General features: G+C 45.0%; 1 protein-coding gene across 7 annotated transcripts in view; it reads right to left on the bottom strand.

Annotated features, from left to right (window-relative positions):
• Positions 1-18,429, bottom strand: part of EIF4G1 (eukaryotic translation initiation factor 4 gamma 1) — a 91,766-nt gene that overhangs the window by 35,648 nt on the left and 37,689 nt on the right. For all 7 annotated transcript variants that reach the window (XM_063306351.1, XM_063306350.1, XM_063306354.1 and 4 more), the window contains one exon: positions 18,261-18,361. In XM_063306351.1, coding sequence (XP_063162421.1) covers positions 18,261-18,361 — 101 coding nt within the window. The remainder of the gene's footprint in view (positions 1-18,260; positions 18,362-18,429) is intronic.

The raw sequence follows: 18,429 nt of genomic DNA, 5'->3' as shown, positions 1-18,429 counted from the left end.
TCTTGACTTCCACAGACTTCTCTAATCCCATCTTACAGACAACTCAACAACTTAAGAGATTTCTGGTCCACCAAATATTTTGCAAGTAGAGACAACCTTGAAGGCAGAGAGCAGAAAATGGAACTGCCAGCTTCCAGTGGTCCACGTCAAGGCCTGAAGTCACCCAACAACAACTTGTCCTTGGCAAGGACCTCACACCACCCATGACAGGGGGCGAACCTCCCGAAAGCCAGCTGCCATGTCTCTCAAAGCTTGGCACTCCTCCCAGGCTCACCCTCCCTCCCGCCCTACCACAGGGCTGAGGCCAGGAGGAAGCAGTCTCCTCCTCCTGGCCCTAAACGCCCAGGGTGGGTGGCTGCAGGAGGGAGGAAAGGGAAGACTGATCCTTAGCAGCCACCGATGAGGTCACAAGCAAGCTCTGTTTGGCAGACCTGGACACAGTAGCTGAGTGAGCAAATCAAAACCTTTATTACGGCCTATAGGCCAGAAAGCACAACAATAAAAACATAGACCTGTAATTTATTAATAAAACTTCTTTAAAAATGCAATAAAATTACACAAAATACACTATTATAGTAACTGTGTACAAATAGCAGTGGCAATCACCAAAATCTGTGCTAAACTTCAACCACAGGTAGGACGGGTACAACAAACGATAGCACAAAATCAGGGAACCTGGAGAGATACATCAGGGTCCTGGTCAGATAAAAGCAGTGACAGACAGACACTGTGCTCTCTACCAGGGTAGTCCTTTAAAATGGGATAAACATGTATCTTCCTTGATTCTCTATTGACAGAGCAACAAAGGAGCAGATGGCTTAGGGATTCCACCGAGCCATCTCCACATGAACACAAACACTACTGAAAAGGGATGTTTTTATTCCACCCCCCCAGAGGGTAGAGCATCCAACCTGGCCAAGGTGAAAGCCCGATGAAATTTCAGAATTAGAACTGAAGAGAGATGAGATGATGGCACGTGCCCATTTGAGAAGAGTCCATAAACTGTAGGGTTGAATACCAGGCTTCAACTGGTTTGAAAATCAATTTCCCAGATACGTTGTTTAAGACGACTCCTGTCATTTTCAAGCCGTAACGGACAGAGAATTTCCAGAGAGTCCTAAGGACTGGAGCTTGCTAACTGTTTTTGCTGGCCAGGTTGATTTAAAAGGGTCTCTGAGAACCAGTGAGGCCAGACCGACAGGAGAAAAAACCCAATTTCAACCAGAAATTAAGGCGCTAGAACCAGGCTCTGGCACCCACAGAAACCAAACCTGTCTCTAACCTAAAACAGCATTCTTGATGTATCTTGGAACTTTGAGTATTGCTCTTATAAATTTGGACTGGACAGCTTCCCGGATATTGAACTTTTTAAAATTCAGATTGGAACACCATAAAGAAGCCGAGAAATGACCCTAGCAAGAAAAACCTTGCAAGCTGCAGAAATGAAATGAGCCCTCTTTGAATAGAAGAATTTTAAGACAGCTGTGGCACTACATTGGGCCACAGTTGCCCGGTAAGAGAAATGTGCACTCCAAGACAAAAAACCCTGGAGCTGCAACCCAAGGTACTTATAAATACATACCTGCTCTATTGGGGACCCATTAATTTGCCATTTATGTAACCTACCGTTGTGTCATGCAAACACTAGCGCTTTCATTTTTTTATAGTTTACTACAAGTTGTTCTTTTAGGCAAAAGGAAGCCAACACCCTTCTCATTCCCACCTGGGAGACAGACAACATTACTACATCGTCTGCATATAGCAAGCTGGAATTGCATGATCTGCTAACACTGGAGAGAGATGATTAGAAGATGAGACAGCCTAAGTTAGTGAACTGATGTACAAATTAAAAAGTAAGGGGGTTAGAATACACCCTTGCTTCACCTCTCTTTTGGTGGAAACAGCTCCAGAAAGGTGCCCGAGGGGAACATCTGACTCTCAGTGCAGTGTTAGAATAAAGAGTCTGGATAAGGAGGAGCAATCTTTTATCCATTGAGGATTCCTGAAGCTTTTGCCATAGCTTCTCTTTCGATCTTGGAATCGGATCAAAAGCTGATCTGAAATCAGCAAAGGCTGCAAAAAGGGTGCCTTTGGGCGGCAAAGTGTATTTTTCACTTCACTTGCTAAACGGTGCAAGACTAGACAATGGTCTAAGGCTGAATGGTCCCCTCTAAATCCTGCCTGTTCCTCAACAAGAATATTTTCACTTTGGACCCCAATCCCACAGTTTTAAATAGATACTTTGCTTATGGTATTAAGCAACCTAATTGGTCTATAGGTGGCAGGGTTAAATCTGTTTCCTGTATTCTTATAGAGAGGGAGAAGAGCTGAAATCACCTCCAGGAACCTTCCCAGATTTCAGTTGTGCAATGAGGTCCTTAGCTTTGGCTATACAGGTAGTCCTCGCTTAGCGACCACAATTGGGACAAAACTGCGGTTGCTAAGTGAAGCAAATCTGACCTGATGTTATGAATTTTTGCAGCAGTCGTTAAGCAAATCACTGTGGGTGTTAAGCAAACCAGTGGTCGTTAAGCAAATCACATGGTTCCCATTGATTTTGCTTGCCAGAAGCTGGCCAGGAAGGTCGAAAATGGAGCTCATGTGACCACAGGATGTTGCAGCGGTCATAAATGCGAACTGGTTGCCAAGAGCCCAAATTGTGATCACATGACCACAGGGATGCTGTGACGGTTGCATGTGTGAGGACTGGTTGCAAGTCGGTTTTTCCGGTTAACCAGGCGCCAGACCTGGCAGGGTTCTTAAGCTTAGCTGCTCAATTAATCTCCCCCAATCCTCTCTCAGCGCTTGTTCTTAGATTATATAAGTGCTTTAGAAAACTCCTTTTGCTCTCTGAGGGATTGAAAGGAACCTACGGAGTTGTCAGATCGAAAAGCAAGGTTTGGATCTCATATGGAGGGGGCTAGAACTAATTGATGAAACTCTAGATAGTGGGGCCTGGAGAGTGTGGAAAACAGACTGGTAATGTGATAGTATCTGCTCAGAGGAGTCTGCTAAACGAATCTGGGAGCAGAGTTGAAGGAGGGGCTCTGAATTTAACAGAGTGGACAAGTTTTTTGCCGCTCTGGAAGACCATTTATTCCAAATGAGTCTTTTTGCTGAGGCCCCAGGGAAATGGTGAGCTACAGCTAGGAACTTAATAGTTACTTTAGGATTCAGACGGCAGATTAATGTGAAATGGTCACTATCTGGACGATCCCCTACATAAGTTATTAGATGAGCATAAGTACACGGAGCCATAAAATAATCAACCACACTTCTGCTTTGGAGCCCCAGAAGCTTAGCCATTTAAGTCTCCACTGGCAGAGCCCTTTAGTAAGACCAAGTCCCAGGGCCACAGCTAGGGTCTGTGTCACCCGGGGCAAACATGGATTCCACGCCCATTTTGGCACACACACACACCCGCACTCATTACTTCATTTGAGGGGAGAAACCAATTAAAATGAGCTTGTAAAAAAGCATCTGACTCTCCAACACAAGCATTGAAATCACCAGCAGTAATTACTAATGCATCTGGATACTGGCAAAGCAGACTAGAGATATAATTGCCAAGAAGATCCCAAATACTATTAACTTCATTCTGAGTACTGGGGGAAGATATATATTGATGACTGACATATTGTGTGGCTTAAGATGAAACTAAAGGGCCATGCTAGCACATGGCTCCAACACAGTCACAGAGATGTTAAATTTTGTAGTGACCATTACGTGCAAACCTCCTGAGGGCTTTCCATTTTTAACACTGGGTAGTGCCTTGAGTGTGTACAGAGTATATCCAGAGAGAGATGTATCATCCATGACCTGTGTTTCCTGGACCAACAAAATATCAAAGGAGCTAATATATTCCAGAAAAGAGGCATCCATGTTCTTTGCTTTCCAGCCAGCTATGTTCCAAGAAAGAATGGAGATTGAGCCATTATCACAGGAAGTCAGTTGGTGTCCAATACCTCCAATGATCTTGTTAGTCCCATATGGTCTTCAATTACAGCAGATAAGGGTGTTTCAAAAGATTGCTTTGCAGGAACGGAAACTTGCGAGAGACATGAGCTCACAGATGGAACTGGCTCAGTTGGTGCAGTTTGATGGACTTTGAGATTGGGGAGTAACCTTCAGTTGGGAGATTGAGTTTCTGTAAGAACATCAAAATTAGAACAGGGCACAGTGTGGGAAGGCTCAACAAGATGTGCGGCTGAGCTTCCATAGAGTGGCTTGCTAGGATCTGAGGATCTCTTCAGCATCGTCGCAATGGACTGGGGACTCAATCCTCTGACCATCTGGAAAAGCCTGGTGTTTTCTAGCCAACTCATCACCCATAGAAAACTGAAGATGCAAAGTTTTAGGTGACACAAGCTCAGTGAGTGGCTCAGCAGTAGTAATACAGATAGCCCTCAACTTATGACCATTCATTCAGCAACCATTCGAAGTTACAGCAGCACTGAAGGGACTTATGACCTGTCCCTGAAGTTATGGCCATTGCAGCACCCCCGTGGTCATGTGATCAAAATTCAGGCCCTTGGCAGCCCACCCACACTTACAACTGCGAGGGTGCTTCAACTCTCCCCCTTCACCTATCTTCCCCCCCATCTATGCACTTGAGGCCCCCTGCACTTTGCGGCCCCTGCCGTCCTAGCTGACCTTCACCATCTTCTTGCTCCCAGTGCTGACCAAGCACTCCCAGCCCGGCCCTTCATGATGCAGCTGATGCCCACACAAAGCGGTCTTCCCAAGGTCGCGTACAGCTGTTTCCTTGCAAGACCTGGGGAAGGTGGCCTCCTGTGGCAACTGCCTCACAAAGGGCCAGGGCAGGCACGCCTTGTCAGCAGCAGGAGCAAGAAGGCGGCGAAGGTCAGCTGGGATGGTGGCGCACAGGGGCCACAAGGTGCAGGGTGGCGAGGGCGGCTGTGGTTGGGAATGGGCTGGGGCTTCCCGGGAAGCGGTGGCTTTGTGCCATACTGTTGGGCCAGGCTGGGACTGAGCTTGGCGCTGCGGCTCAGGCGTTTTTTGCAGCCCCAGAGCTACGGTGTGCTGGGAAGCCCCTTTGTGCCATGCTGGGGCTGGGCTTTGCACTGCAGTTTAGGGGCTTTTTGCAGCCCCAGAGCCACAGCGCACCAAGAAGCCCCCGAGCCTCAGCATATTCTTTCCCTGGCCTTCCTGAGCTCATGCATACCACAGCAACCCCCTCCCTCAACTCGTGTGTGGCCTGCGCTGGCCCTCCCAGTCCTTCCCCACTCTCCAGCGGCACCCCTGCGTTCCTTACCTGGGACTGCCGCTTCTTCCTGCTTAACGACCCGCGTGTCTTGTTCTTGCTAAGCAATGCAGTCATGTGACCTCACGCTTTACAACCGCTTCGTTTAGAGACGGAAATTCCAGTCCCAACTGTGGTTGTAAGCCCAGGACTACCTATAGTAGCTAACAGAGTCTTCTTAAGGCTATCCAGGCTTTGTAAAACATCCTCTTGCTCAACCTTGGGCAAAGCTCCAAAGGCGCTCATAAGTACAGCTTCGTCCATTTCAGACTTGGCTGCATTCTGCATCTCCACCTTACACCCAAGGCCTTGCTTAGCCAAGGACAAACAGGGAGAGGAGATATTGTTGGTAACAACAGGCTTATTATTTGGAAGACTGTGTAAAATCAAAAGCAGCAGAGCTGAACCAAGCGACTGCCCCTCCGTCACAAAAAACTCTGGCTGGAAGAATCCGAAGGTAGCAAGAAAAGGTTTCATTTTAAGCCACACGTGAGATAGAGCAGGTGGCTTAAAAGTCAGTAAGATTCATTTACTGCCAGGCAAGCTTGGGAGCCACTCAACCATGCACAAATCTATTTGCCGACGATGCAGCAAAGCAGCTGTCCTAGAGAAGTGAGAACTGCTCTTCTGGAGGCCCAGCGACTGGAATTAAGGCTGTTCAAAGATACATGGCGAGCAACCTGATTGAACTGCAAGGAGCGAGCGAGCTCTGATGAGACAACTTCCTTAACTGCTCGCACACCTCTGTCATCAGTCCCACCGACACCTATCTTTACTCGCCTGTGATTTATGGCTACTCAGTCCTGAGGAATGTTGCTTCGCCAAGTTGTCTGTTTGGACTTGGGCTTCAATAAAGGCAGGGAGTCTTTCTGTGTGCTTTTGTGCAAAAGAAGTGCAGAGTTGCTTTTCTAACAGATCCAAGTTATTTTTAATGGTGGCTAATTGCTCAAACACTGAAGTAACAGCTTGTGCTGTGAGCCAACATTGTTTTGCTGTGAATTCAGTTGGGCCATCCGGTGACCACGGCTTCTCCCAGTCCTTGCCCTGTATGGTCTTGTTCATATTTTCTTTAGAAGAGACTGGAGAGCTAGTGCAATGGGCTGAAGAATGACAGGGGAGGGCTGGCACAGAATCAGACCCGTCTATTAAGTGGTCTCTTCAGCGAAACAGAGGTAAAGGTAAAGGTAAAGGTTTCCCTTGACATTAAGCCCAGCCGTGTCCGACTCTAGGGGCGGTGCTCATCTCCGTTTCAAAGCCGAAGGGCCAGTGTTTGTCCATAGACACTTCCTCTGTGGTCATGTGGCCGGCATGACTAAACAGAACGCCTTTACCTGCCCGCCGAAGCGGTACCTATTGATCTACTCACATTTGCATGTTTTCGAACTGCTAGGTTGGCAGGAGCTGGGACTAGCAACGGGAGCTCACCCCGTCACGCAGATTTGAACCGCCGACAAATTATTAGAGATGGGAAACGGCATTAGTTTACTTACTGTTTCCTTTTGTAGGAATGGATCATCCATTTTTGACTCTTTGGCTGTCTCGGAAGAGTGCTGTGAGCCAGGACTGGCTCCGTGACACTTCTTCCTTTTCTCCGTTCTCCTGAGTCAGAAGTCTTTTCAATTCTCTTTTCTTCTCAGTGCCTGACTCCTACCTCCTTTTTCCCTCCCAGGAAGTTACAGCTGTTTAAGTGATACCGTCTGCTTACTTGAGTAAGTCTTAACCAGCACTAAACTGAAGAGGCAGGAACATGGAACAAAGAGCTCACAGAGGATGATGCTAATAGGCTGCCATCCTGCACCTCACCGCCACTGAGGGAGCAACGGCAAGGTCTGTGCACCAGCCGTTCAGCAAGGTGCCAAGCCTTCTAGTGAGAGGGAGACATCCTGCAGCCTGAGAAAGCGGAAGGGTGCAGTGGCAACAAGGGCAAGACATGAAGACCTTTTCCTTGGCCCTTTCCCGAATATGGGTGTATGTGATTCATGGTTACTGAGATTTTATTGGGCCTAGATTCTTTTGGTTTCAATGGAATGTTTTGGTTTTTTTTTTACTTTGTTTGGCGGCCAGAGATTCTTGGATAGGTAAGCAGCCAGATAAACCGGATTAATAAACAAACAAACAAACAAACAAACCTGCAGGCACACACCCCTTTCCCAATAGGACGGTCCGTGCATTCTGCCTTGACCTGAGGGATGTCACAATGCTCTCGGAAAAGCACACATTAGCTGGCTAGCATTGCTGTCGTTGGAGAAGTTAGCTACGTATTACCCTCAGCCTTCTTCTTGCTGGGGCATGGAACCCATCACGGCCATAAACCAGCAGGCATGAGCTGCTATTGGGAAAGAACTAAAGCTTAGGACTGCAGCACACTCTTACATGCAGGGAAAGTCTAATTCAATCCCTGTTGCTTGGGAAAACAGGGTTGAGACACTTCTTGCCATGTGGCTCCATCACCATTACCAGGGAATGGCTGACTGGAGACAGCTCTGCTGAGAGCTGGCGAAGGGACCGGCTCTTCAGGATTCCTCTCCAGACAAGGAGAGGGCTCCTAAAGAGCTGGTCCCTTCGCCAGCTCTTCATTCTGCCATAGTCCTCTCCAGACAAGGAGAGGACTTGGGGTCACCCACACGTGCTCCACAGACAGTTGCTCCTCACAAGGAGACTGCCAGACAATGGTCTCCGGTGGGTTTAGAGCTCTGGTCGATGAGGGAATAGCCATCTTTTTGCTCAAGCCATGGTCAGTGCCTTTTCAAAGGACCCTGGTGTCATGTTCACCGTTCCAATGTTCCTGGTACATCGTAACGTTTCGCATGTCATTTACCCGATACGTGTTTGATCTGGGAAGGGAGGAGGATTCCATCTCGTGGGGTTATCTGTTGGCTGCTGGTTTGGAATGCGTTTGGGTTATCTCATGTGTTCAAGGTTACTTTCCCAGGATCAGTAGAAAACGGTTACCAGCACCTGGGGGGGGGAGTTTGCTACGGCTGGGCGAGGGGAGGGATTACGTTTTGAGCCAAGGGTTTTTAGTTTGTATTTGGCGCGCTTTTATTCATTCTCAGCTTTCTCTGTATTTGCATACTATTCTCACAATAAATCAGATATCATTAAGTACCTGCTTGTGAGTCTGGCTCTGTTAGGATAGGCAATCATTACACCTGGGTTCACATACTTCCTTTCTTAATCGCCTTTGGAAATTGCTTGTTAACTGCTTTTCAGGTATTAGGAACCTTCAGAATGGCAAGTTTTACTACATCAGGTGAGTTTCTTTCAATCCTTAGCGAAAGAAGTTTTAACTACAAGTTTAAGGACTTAAAAAATTCCTTTTTTGGAATAAACAGCAAAAGGGTGATTAGAACATTGATTTTGGAAATTACAAACAGAGTAAGGGTCCAGATGGATTTGAAGTAAGATTTTGAAACTAATCATAAGAATCCTTCCTATGGGAAAATGCTGTTGTTTTAAATATTTAAATATATATAGATGATGGGGTTTTGAAGGTTGGACACTAGAGGGAACCAGAAGGAAGTAAAGATTACAATTAAAGGAGAAGAACACTTAAATTTGTGAACAATAGACCCTGAAGTTAATTTTAAGAGTGTCTGTCATTTTAGATAGACTGTTTTTGGAAGACGATACAGAAGAGGAGCAAGTTTTACCGGATAGGACTGAGATTGATTTGAAAGTGGATTTAAAAATAACAGGCTATGGGAATGATATGGAAGGAACTGCTACATTGGATATATGAAAATTAATTTTCATATACAATCTGTATTATGCAAATTAGAAAAATATTTTAATTCAAAACTTTCTGGAGAACATATACTACTGTTAGCGGGGGTGGGATTCTGCATTAGAAAAATATTCCGATTCAAAACTTCCTGGAAAAAGTATTGTTAGTGAGGGGAAGAGATTCTGCTTGAGTCTTAGAAAGCTGTACCAGTGAACGGCAGGGTTCCTGCAATACACTGATCTTGATAAAAATGTTGTGGTTGCATTCACACAACCTGCTAAGCTTGTATTAATCTTTGTTAAATATTCCATGGCTTAGCATGTTCTGCAAACCTAGCCCTTAGGTTAGTCTGTGGTTCAATGTATTCTAAGAATCCAGAAGATGCTTGTTTCAGTAAACAAACTGTGTTCTGGGAACCCAGCTACTGTAAAACAGCCTTCCATAATCTGGTATCTAGATAATTCTGGGAGTTGGGCTCCAAACACTTCTGCGAGGGTGCCAGGCAGAAGAAGTCAGCATTTGGCAACCATTTTTATCTCTGTGCTGTGAAAAAGTTTAAGCTTTTGCATTTCAAGCTGATGAGCCGGACCTGATCGAGTCCAAGTCAGATCTAGGGCAAGACCCTTCCCTTTTGCGCACAACACCAGGGAGAAAAATCCACTTAGTCCATTGAATGAGTAGCATGACATTTTCAGCTTGTTGGAAACAGAGGAACAATTTAGGAACCCCCTGTGGGACAGTAAGACTGTCTGTACCAATCCTTTTTTCTAATGAAGGGTATAAAAGTTTGCAACCCTGTTAGGTACTTTGAAGGACTTCTCTAGCCTCAGGAGCAGGATCACCTTTCTCTTGCTTCAAAAAACAGGAAGCTTCATTTCCATCTGAAAATACAGCTGACAGATCGGTGCAATGGTCCTGCCATCCCATTCTCATCACCCCTTGTATGTCCCTCGCCTCTGTTAGAATTACAACCATACATGTCTTGGGGACATGCATGGGACACACACATTGACAGGCCTGTGTGCAAAACAGTACATCTTTTCACAGCAGACCATGCAGTTCCATGAATGAGAACAAAATGCACTGATTTGGTCAAAACCCCCCTCTGAAAGAACAGGACATTCTGAAACCCACCCAGTGCCTGAACTCTCAGGACAATCCATAGGCTCTGTGCAATGCAGGGTCAGCATTAATGTAAAATAATTAATTAGCCCATGTTCCCAGCCACCCAGAAAATGTGCTCAGCTGCACTCCTTGTGACAGCTTCTTTTCCTTGCACAACACTGCCATGTGCTATTCCAGGATCATATTGGGCAACAGCAAGTAAGGCTGAAGGGGTTATGACAGTATTTTTCTCACTTGAAAGGAAAGCCTCTACGGTGAGAATTCTAAAATTGACACAACAGCAGATTTTTGAAAAGGAGAGCTAAAATATGAGTGACAGACTGGACTCTCTCATGTACAGGTAGTCCTCAGGTTGCAATTGGGACCGGGATGGCTGTTGCTAAGCAATGCGGTCGTAAAGCGTGACATCATGTGACTGCGTTGCTTAGTGACGGCAATCCAGGCAGTATTGTAACCCCAAGACATACAGGTCGTTAAGCAGGGTGCAGGTTGGCGTGAGTGCAGGGACGCCAAGGGAAGGAGGGTGTGGCACAGTGTGCACAAAGGCCAGGGACTTACCAGAGCGACTTGCGACCTTCCCTAACAGCTTCCCCATTGACTCTGCTTGTGGGAAGCTGACAGGGAAGGCTGTCATGGCAATCGCATGACCATGGGACACTACAACCATCATAGGTGTGAGCTAGTTGCCAAGTGCCCAAATCACGATCACATGACCGCAGGGGTGCTGCAACAGCCAAAACTTTGAGGATCGGTCATAAGTGCCACTCGTTCAGTGCCATCACAACTTCAAACGGTTGCTGAACAAGTTGTCGGTAAGCGAGGACTACCTGTATTGACTTCAAACAAGGGCAAGCTATTCAGGACAACTTAGCATACATAATGGAGAAGCTTCAAATGTTCACGTTCCCATCAAAGTATTTGCTGAAGACTAAGAAAGATGGTTTTCCCTATTTCTTCAACAACACTACAATCTAGTCTATGATCCTGCCCATAATATGCATTTATAAATGCCAGCAGGGATGGGAGGCTGCCTGGTGGAACACTCTCCCTAAAGGATGGGGCTTGACACCTGCATTTCTTTTTCAACACCAGGCAATGAACTTATTTTCTACAGCCTTTTAAGAAGATTCAGCGCCACGGATTGGTTCTGTGTTCACTTTATCCGTGACCTTGAAGTTATTTTCCATATTGTAGTGCACGTTAATGTATTTTCCACCAAACTTGATGGTGCATCCATTTTTATCTTGTCTTCAAAATAGGGGCAGGCAATTTGTAAAGTATCAGGGAGGTGCTCCATCACTTTCTGACCTGTTGAACAGCCAGAGAGGCAAAACCTGTTTTACTACAAATGGCTTCTCTTTTTATGGTGTGGGGTATTGAGGGGGAGGCCTCCCACCCCCCATTTTAACTTTATTTTCAGAGAACAGGAAAACCCGCCTCACTAAAATTCAGTCACTTATCATCAACGTTTTAAGAGAATAATCTCAGGAGCCACAAATGGGATTCCGGGAACCACCTCTTCCATAAAAGAAAACGGGCTAAATACAGTCAAAAATATATTGCAGTTTTAAAGCCAGTCTGATAAGCGTTTTCACGGAAGGTTAAATGGAATTCAGTAGCTTGCCCAGTGAACTTAGGGTAGATTTGAAGCAAGAATTACTCAAATCCTTTTAAGAAGCTCAGCTCTTGCAACTGTACTTATGTATACACCCATCACCATGATGTTCCAAAGGGGCGGAACTGAAATTACAGCATTCTGTCCCCTTGCAAAGACTTACAGGCTGGAGCTTTGCCAAGTGACAGCCCTTTAGTGGCAGACGGTTTAATAGGACCATGGTAGCTTGCAACCAAAAATGTTTCAAAGCTTACATTATGCTCCAACAAAAATGGCTGACCAAGTGCAGGATGCCAGCCTGCAGCTTAAAAAGAAAAAAAAAAAAGGGGGGGGGAGCAATTTTTAGTTCATATGGCATTCATGCCTACAGATGTTGGGTTTTTGCCAAACCTACTTAAACATTTATTTATTTATTTGGTTTATAAGGGCACCCAACTCAACCAGTGTGCATGCTGTGTGGACACAGCCTAAAGATTCCTTCTAGAGTGACACAACTATGTGATAAGATGGTCATCAATTAAGGTGGCTTTCAGATGGAATTAGGAAAATGTGCAGAGTTCACTGGTCATGGTGCCTATACACTGATCGAAGACACAATGATCTGCATTTCAGCCCTTGGAAAATGTGACCTGGTACTATTTCCCAGTTGGCCACTGTAGGAACACGATGCTGAACCAAGCTGGCTTTGTTCTTACACTTTATGATGAAGAAAGATTTATCTCCAAACACCTGGCAGCCCTAGCCCATGCAACAGCTATATCTCCCTAATCTGCTTAAACCAGTTAGTGCATCAGCCCCTTTTCTGGATTTGCACAATACATTACACCAGTGTTTCTCAACCTTGTCAACTTTAAGATGTGTGGACTTCAACTCCCAGAATTCCCCCAGCCAGCATTCTGGGAGCTGAAGTCCCCCTATCTTAAAGTTGCCACGGTTGAGAAACACTGTATCACATCACAAAGCAAAAGAAGATTCAAGCTAACCACACTCAAGGGTAATGATGTGCAGGGAGCCAGGAGGCCTTCAACTGATCAGGTGAAGTGTTTGGGTGACCACTGTCATGCAAGATCAGACTCAACTACTTTAGTAGTCATTCAAAGAGTCCAACACAACCCTGGGCAATCTCACTGGCATGCTAAAGAGATGCTAGCCTTGCCCTGTTCCTTTATTATTGTTGTTTAAAAATCACTTGAACCAGATACTCAAGATTGTATCACCTTTGCAAAGAGAGCACCAAGCATCTTGTCTAATCATTCCTGTCAAGCCTGCTTTCAGTGCATAATTCTTTTATGAAGCCGTCTAACCTAGTGGCTCTCTCTACATCTCAAAGAGTTTCACAACCTATCCTAAAGTCCCTCTTTTCTTGTCCAACCAACTTAAGAGTTGGCTCAAAAAGTGACCAGCTAAGCACAGAGTCGTGGGTCTTTTGACTACAGAAACAGCACCACCACATAAATGGTGAAGTGAATATAAATTAAGAGGCTTCCCAGAGCAATTCAGCATAATGAGCCAGTGTTGAAGAAATGACGGGAAGAGTTTCAGAATTTGAGAGTTGCAATACAGGGGTGTAAGCCCTACGCGACTCCAAGATTTTCAGATGGGGCTTGGAACCTTCGCTTTCCCCAGAACAAGAAGGGGAAAAAAGGTTTCCCATTTTTCGCCAGCAGCAAATTTGGGAGTGGGGGGCTGAAAATAGCTTGGCCTCTGCCAACTGAATACAATGCACTATAAACTGTTTAAATTGGATTTTAGTGTTAAAAGCAAATTGTAACAGCTATATCATGAATCTACGGCAGCCCTAAAGACTCTCAACGCAAACCATTAGGGGGTGAAACTAAAACCAGAGGAAGCAACAGCCCATGTGTCTAGCTCTGCGCATGCAATCGCTGCGTGACTCCGAGCCAGTCACTCTCTCTGAGCCCAGCCTGCCACATAGGGTTGTTGTGCGGAAAACTGGGGGGAATGTGGGACAGAAAACAAGTTAGGAGAACTTAGCATGTGTGGCCAGGGACACACCCACTCTCCTCTTTTACACAAAGCCAGGTGGTGCTTCACAAGCTATCTTGCAGCAGAATTTGCCAGCCATTTACTCAGCTTCCTAATGAATGGAGAGTCTTTGGGGAAAGCATTGGGCTGCCCAGGGTCAATTTGAAAGAAGCTGCTCCAAAGAGTAGTTGCTCATACGAGGTTGTAGAACTGAGGCATTTGTCATGTACCCCAGAGAAGTGACTTTTGTGATGAGCGCACTGCCACAGGAACAGATGCACAAGACCCATAGCTGCTACTGTCCCCAGAGTTAGGCATTTCCAAATCCTTCCTGATGCAGCCGTGATTCCCAGAGGATGCGCTGCTTGTGCCCATTCGCTTTGCACAAGTAGTTACTGGAGTTCTCAGCAGTTTTAATTGGCTTCTAAACTGGATTTTACAGCAGTGTAAATGACCCCCTCTTGGCCCTATGACTATGCTTTTGCAGGCACTCAACGCAGAGGGCTTGGTTTCATCAGTATGGCAATACAGTCAGTCAACCCAGTGGGCTACAGCTATAATTTACATGACCAATCCAATCTTCTGGAGGGTAATGATTGGAATGGAATGCTATAACCAGTTTTCTTAGTCTAAAACAGTGTTTCTTAACCTTGGCAACTTTAAGATGGCAGCATGCTGGCTGGGGAATTCTGGGAGTTGAGGTCCACCCATCTTAAAGTTGCCAAGGTTGAGAAACACTGATCTAAAGCAATGGTTCTCAAACTTTGCAGTGCTGCAATCCCCTAAAATAATAAATGAATTTGTCTGCAGACCTACCCCCTCAAAAAAGCAAAATTTAACTGATATTAGGTTTGGACAAGAAATAAACATGCTACTTTGAATTATTAAATTTTAAATCTACATATCCCAGGTGTTCTTAAACTTTGCACTCCATCAAGTACCAATTGCAGGCTTGCAAAAGCTAAAAGGAAGAGCAAAGCCCTGAGAGTTTTGACAGCGCTCTCACTGTCTCTGTGCAAGCCTGAGCAATTGTTTTAAAAAGAAAAAGATTTAACCCCCGGGGAGTTCCAGCCCATGGTTTAAGAACCCCTGTTCTAAAGGAGTAGGTTTAAATAAAAGGTGCTGCTTAATTCTGTGTTTCCCAACACGGAAAAGAAGTCTTCTCTGCACATTGGAAAGAAATCTGCTCTTTTAGTAGCATCCCTTGTTTACAAATCTCACATTTATATCACATGGTTTTACCAGCTATAAAGCATTCAGAGGTGAATGAAACATATGGTTTGATCTCAACCCCTAGCTCTCTCCAAAGCCCAGTAGTATCTATGGACAGTGTCCTTCTGAAAATTCCCAATTGACATATCCACCTCCACATAATGCTGTACCTTACACAGGATGAGAACCAGATTTTAACCCCTGAACCAAGAAAAAAACCGTATTTCAGGAGTATGTTATCTGTGCTTCCCAGCACAATTATTCTATGAGATCTTACTCCTGGAAAATGTTATCATCTGAACAGTAAGGGATACTCTAAAATATTGTGATTGGTATGTTATCAGTTCAAAATGGTCCAAAACTCCCTAGTAGCACTTCATTTATGGCAGCTCTACTTTGAGTTGAGCTCATTTCAAAGAAGACTGTATTTACTGAAGTTTCTATCTCATTTCTTAACTGCAGAGGTCTTATGAATGCACCTTTAAAACAAATCAGGCTTCAAAAGAGGAATAAGACACGCGCAAAACTCACTACAGTTGTGAGCAGGACACGAGAAGAAAAACAGCCTAAAACCAGTGCTAGAACAAGCACGCAAAAGGTTGCAACAGTAGTAATTTTCAAATACTATGAAAATGGTTTTTAACATTCTTTTAGCAGAGGAAATATAAATACAGCCTCCCTAAGACTGGGGAGCAAGACTTTTGTGGGGGGCACTGCTACCAAGAAGACTCTGTCTCTGGGCCCTTCTACTCAAGCTTAAAGCAGAAGAGGGGAAAAGGAAAGGGGAGAACATACGGGAAGTGGTCCCCCCAATGGGGGCTGGGCCAGGCCTTTTCCTCTGCAAAGAAAAATACCAACTATTTACTTATCTCACCTGATTCTTCTTCTCCAAGACAAGAGGGACCTAAATCCCGTGGCATGGGAGCAACATCTGCAGAAATATTGCAGGATTCAGGCCTTAAAGAGAAGTAGGCCGGCATTCAAACAGCCTTCCTCTATGAAAAGTTCCAGCCTGCTCCCACTAATGTTCAGTTCTGTACTGTGCCACATTCTGGACTCTTGCTGGACTCTGACCATCCTGCCACATTCCCCACCAATAGCATGTACACAAACACACACAGGGCGGGGCCTGTTTCTCCTGCTAAATCCGTGTCTGGAATCTTCCAAAGACGAGGAACAGCTGCTTCCTACCAGGCAAAACTTTTCCTATATAGCTGGGAGCAGACCCCACTGTACCTGTTGCACGAGATTAGGAAAAGCACCTTCTTAAAGCACTAGATTAGGCCCCAAGGGAAAGAACCAGGATTCACAAAGCCTGGCCTTCTACATACAGTTCCATACATCTAGAGTATGCCAAACTGTTTTGGGGGATGCCCAACAGTTTCATTCAGAGGACTGAAGTCTGCTGGGCCACCCTGGAAAAGCTGGACAGGTGGGAGCCAGAGAAGGAATGAAACACTCTGGGGAATATTAGGTTTTCAACATACCTGGAAAGAACTATAAATGAAAGTTTAATATAAGGGACCAAGTGGGGCAAGAGGGTGACCATTATTTCCAACCGTCCATTAAATCAGAATGACAACCCTGCAGCAGTGAGATCATTATGCACGTGGCACAAATGACATAATTTGCGTCAATTTAGATCATTTGTGTGACATCATGCAAACGATCCGATTCACGTAATGATGCCTTTATACAAATGACGTAAAATTGCTACACCAATTTGGTACACGTGGCATTCAAAGTGTCTTATACTGAGGACTGGTGAAAGTGAGAGTTCACAGTAATAAACTTCCTACTTAAATTCTTGTTTATTACCATTGCACAGAAGAGAGGGAAGCGGGTTACCTATGTAGGTCCTGAAAGCACAATGCATTTAAATGCTGGTTGCTTTTCTTGCAGATGCAAGGGCATGTTGTACAGCCACAAAGATCAGCTACTGCAGAATACGGGAAACTAGCCATATTTAACTGTAAGAGCTCCTGGATTTAAATCCTGGGTCTCTTTCTTCTTCCCTTACACAGTAATGGCATTCTTGCTGCTTGTTTCTCAGCCTTGGATGCTGAGAGTGCTTGCAGAGGGTTTTGCTAACAGTCTCATCTGGTCTTCGACTGTTTACTTCAGGCCTCCCAGACCCAAGCTGTTAACCTGATCCTTCCAGAACTCGTTCACCCAACCAATAAACCATCCACTAGCACAACCATCCCCTTCTGTCTGGACTGAGCTTCAGTTGGCCTGCAATTACCCAGTCCATTACGACACTATCAGTATGTTCTCTCTGATCTGATGCAACTCATTCCAGCCAGCAGTGATGCTATAAGGTGGTGTTTCTCAACCTCAGCAACGTTTGATGTGCAGACTTTAACTTCCAGAATTCTGGCCAGGGGATTCTGGGAGCTGGTCCACACATCTTAAAGTTGCCGAGGTTGAGAAACGCTGCGATAAGGTGCCAGCTTAAGTTTTGTTGAGGGGCAATTAGCTGAAATGTTTTGAACTGGAAGTGCCAGGATCTTCTCATATGCAACGTGTGTGTTTGCCATTGAGCCACAATTCTTTCAGTACTTTGTTTTTAGGGAGTCCAACTCAGCATCAAACTCCGCTAAATAGAAACAGCTGCATGTATTTCACGTTGCATTGGTCCTGGGATCAGTATCAATATTTTTTACAAAAGCTATTCAGAACTCCAGGCTGTGGCTCACTTAGAAATGAAGATGTCAATTCTGCACATTTCCTTCACAACAGGAACCATGGACTTCAATAGATTTCTTGCTAGGCTTTGGGGTATATAATTGCATAGCACCTGGATCTGCCTGGATACCTCTGAAGTCATCACATGCTCCCAGCCCAGCCTAACTTACTGGATGGTTGTATGAAAATTAAGGCAGATTCTCAATTAAACCACCTTGAGCTAAGAAAGGTAGGATATAAACCTTAGTACTAATAATCTTATGCCACTCTCGTTTTAAAGCTTTGAGTCACTTTCGCTAGAATCTAAGTACACCAATATAGATATATTTGATAACAGATATCAAGACACCTGAATTTGAAACAACAGCCTGACATTTCTAGGATCTTGGCAACCTGGAGGCCTGAGGCCTTCTCAGTTCATTTTACCCATTTTGGTATTTATTTTATTGTCAGCCTGAATCAGTATTTTAAACTTTCAATACAGTGCTGGTTTTAAAAGCAGGGTATAAATCAGGTAAGTAAAACAACAAACAAGAAGAAGCAAAGTAAAATAAAGGTGGGGAATGTAAGATGGATCAACCAACCAAGGTTTAAGCAATGGACATGTTACAGTCCCACCCAGCTGCCACCCCCTCCTTTCTTACTGTCTTGCGCTCTCGCTTTGGTGGGATCGGTGGTTGTGGATTCATCATGACTTGGGAAGTTGGGAACTGTTGCACATTCTGCGCAGGATAATATGCACCAGCTGAGGGAGAAAAGAGGAAATTAAGTTATTGCAGTCCCAAGACCCTAAGGGGACAAATCATATAGGCA

This window comes from Candoia aspera, chromosome 6 (assembly GCF_035149785.1).
Source record: "Candoia aspera isolate rCanAsp1 chromosome 6, rCanAsp1.hap2, whole genome shotgun sequence".
NCBI lineage: Eukaryota > Metazoa > Chordata > Lepidosauria > Squamata > Boidae > Candoia > Candoia aspera.
This window is presented reverse-complemented; position numbering and strand designations above follow the sequence as displayed.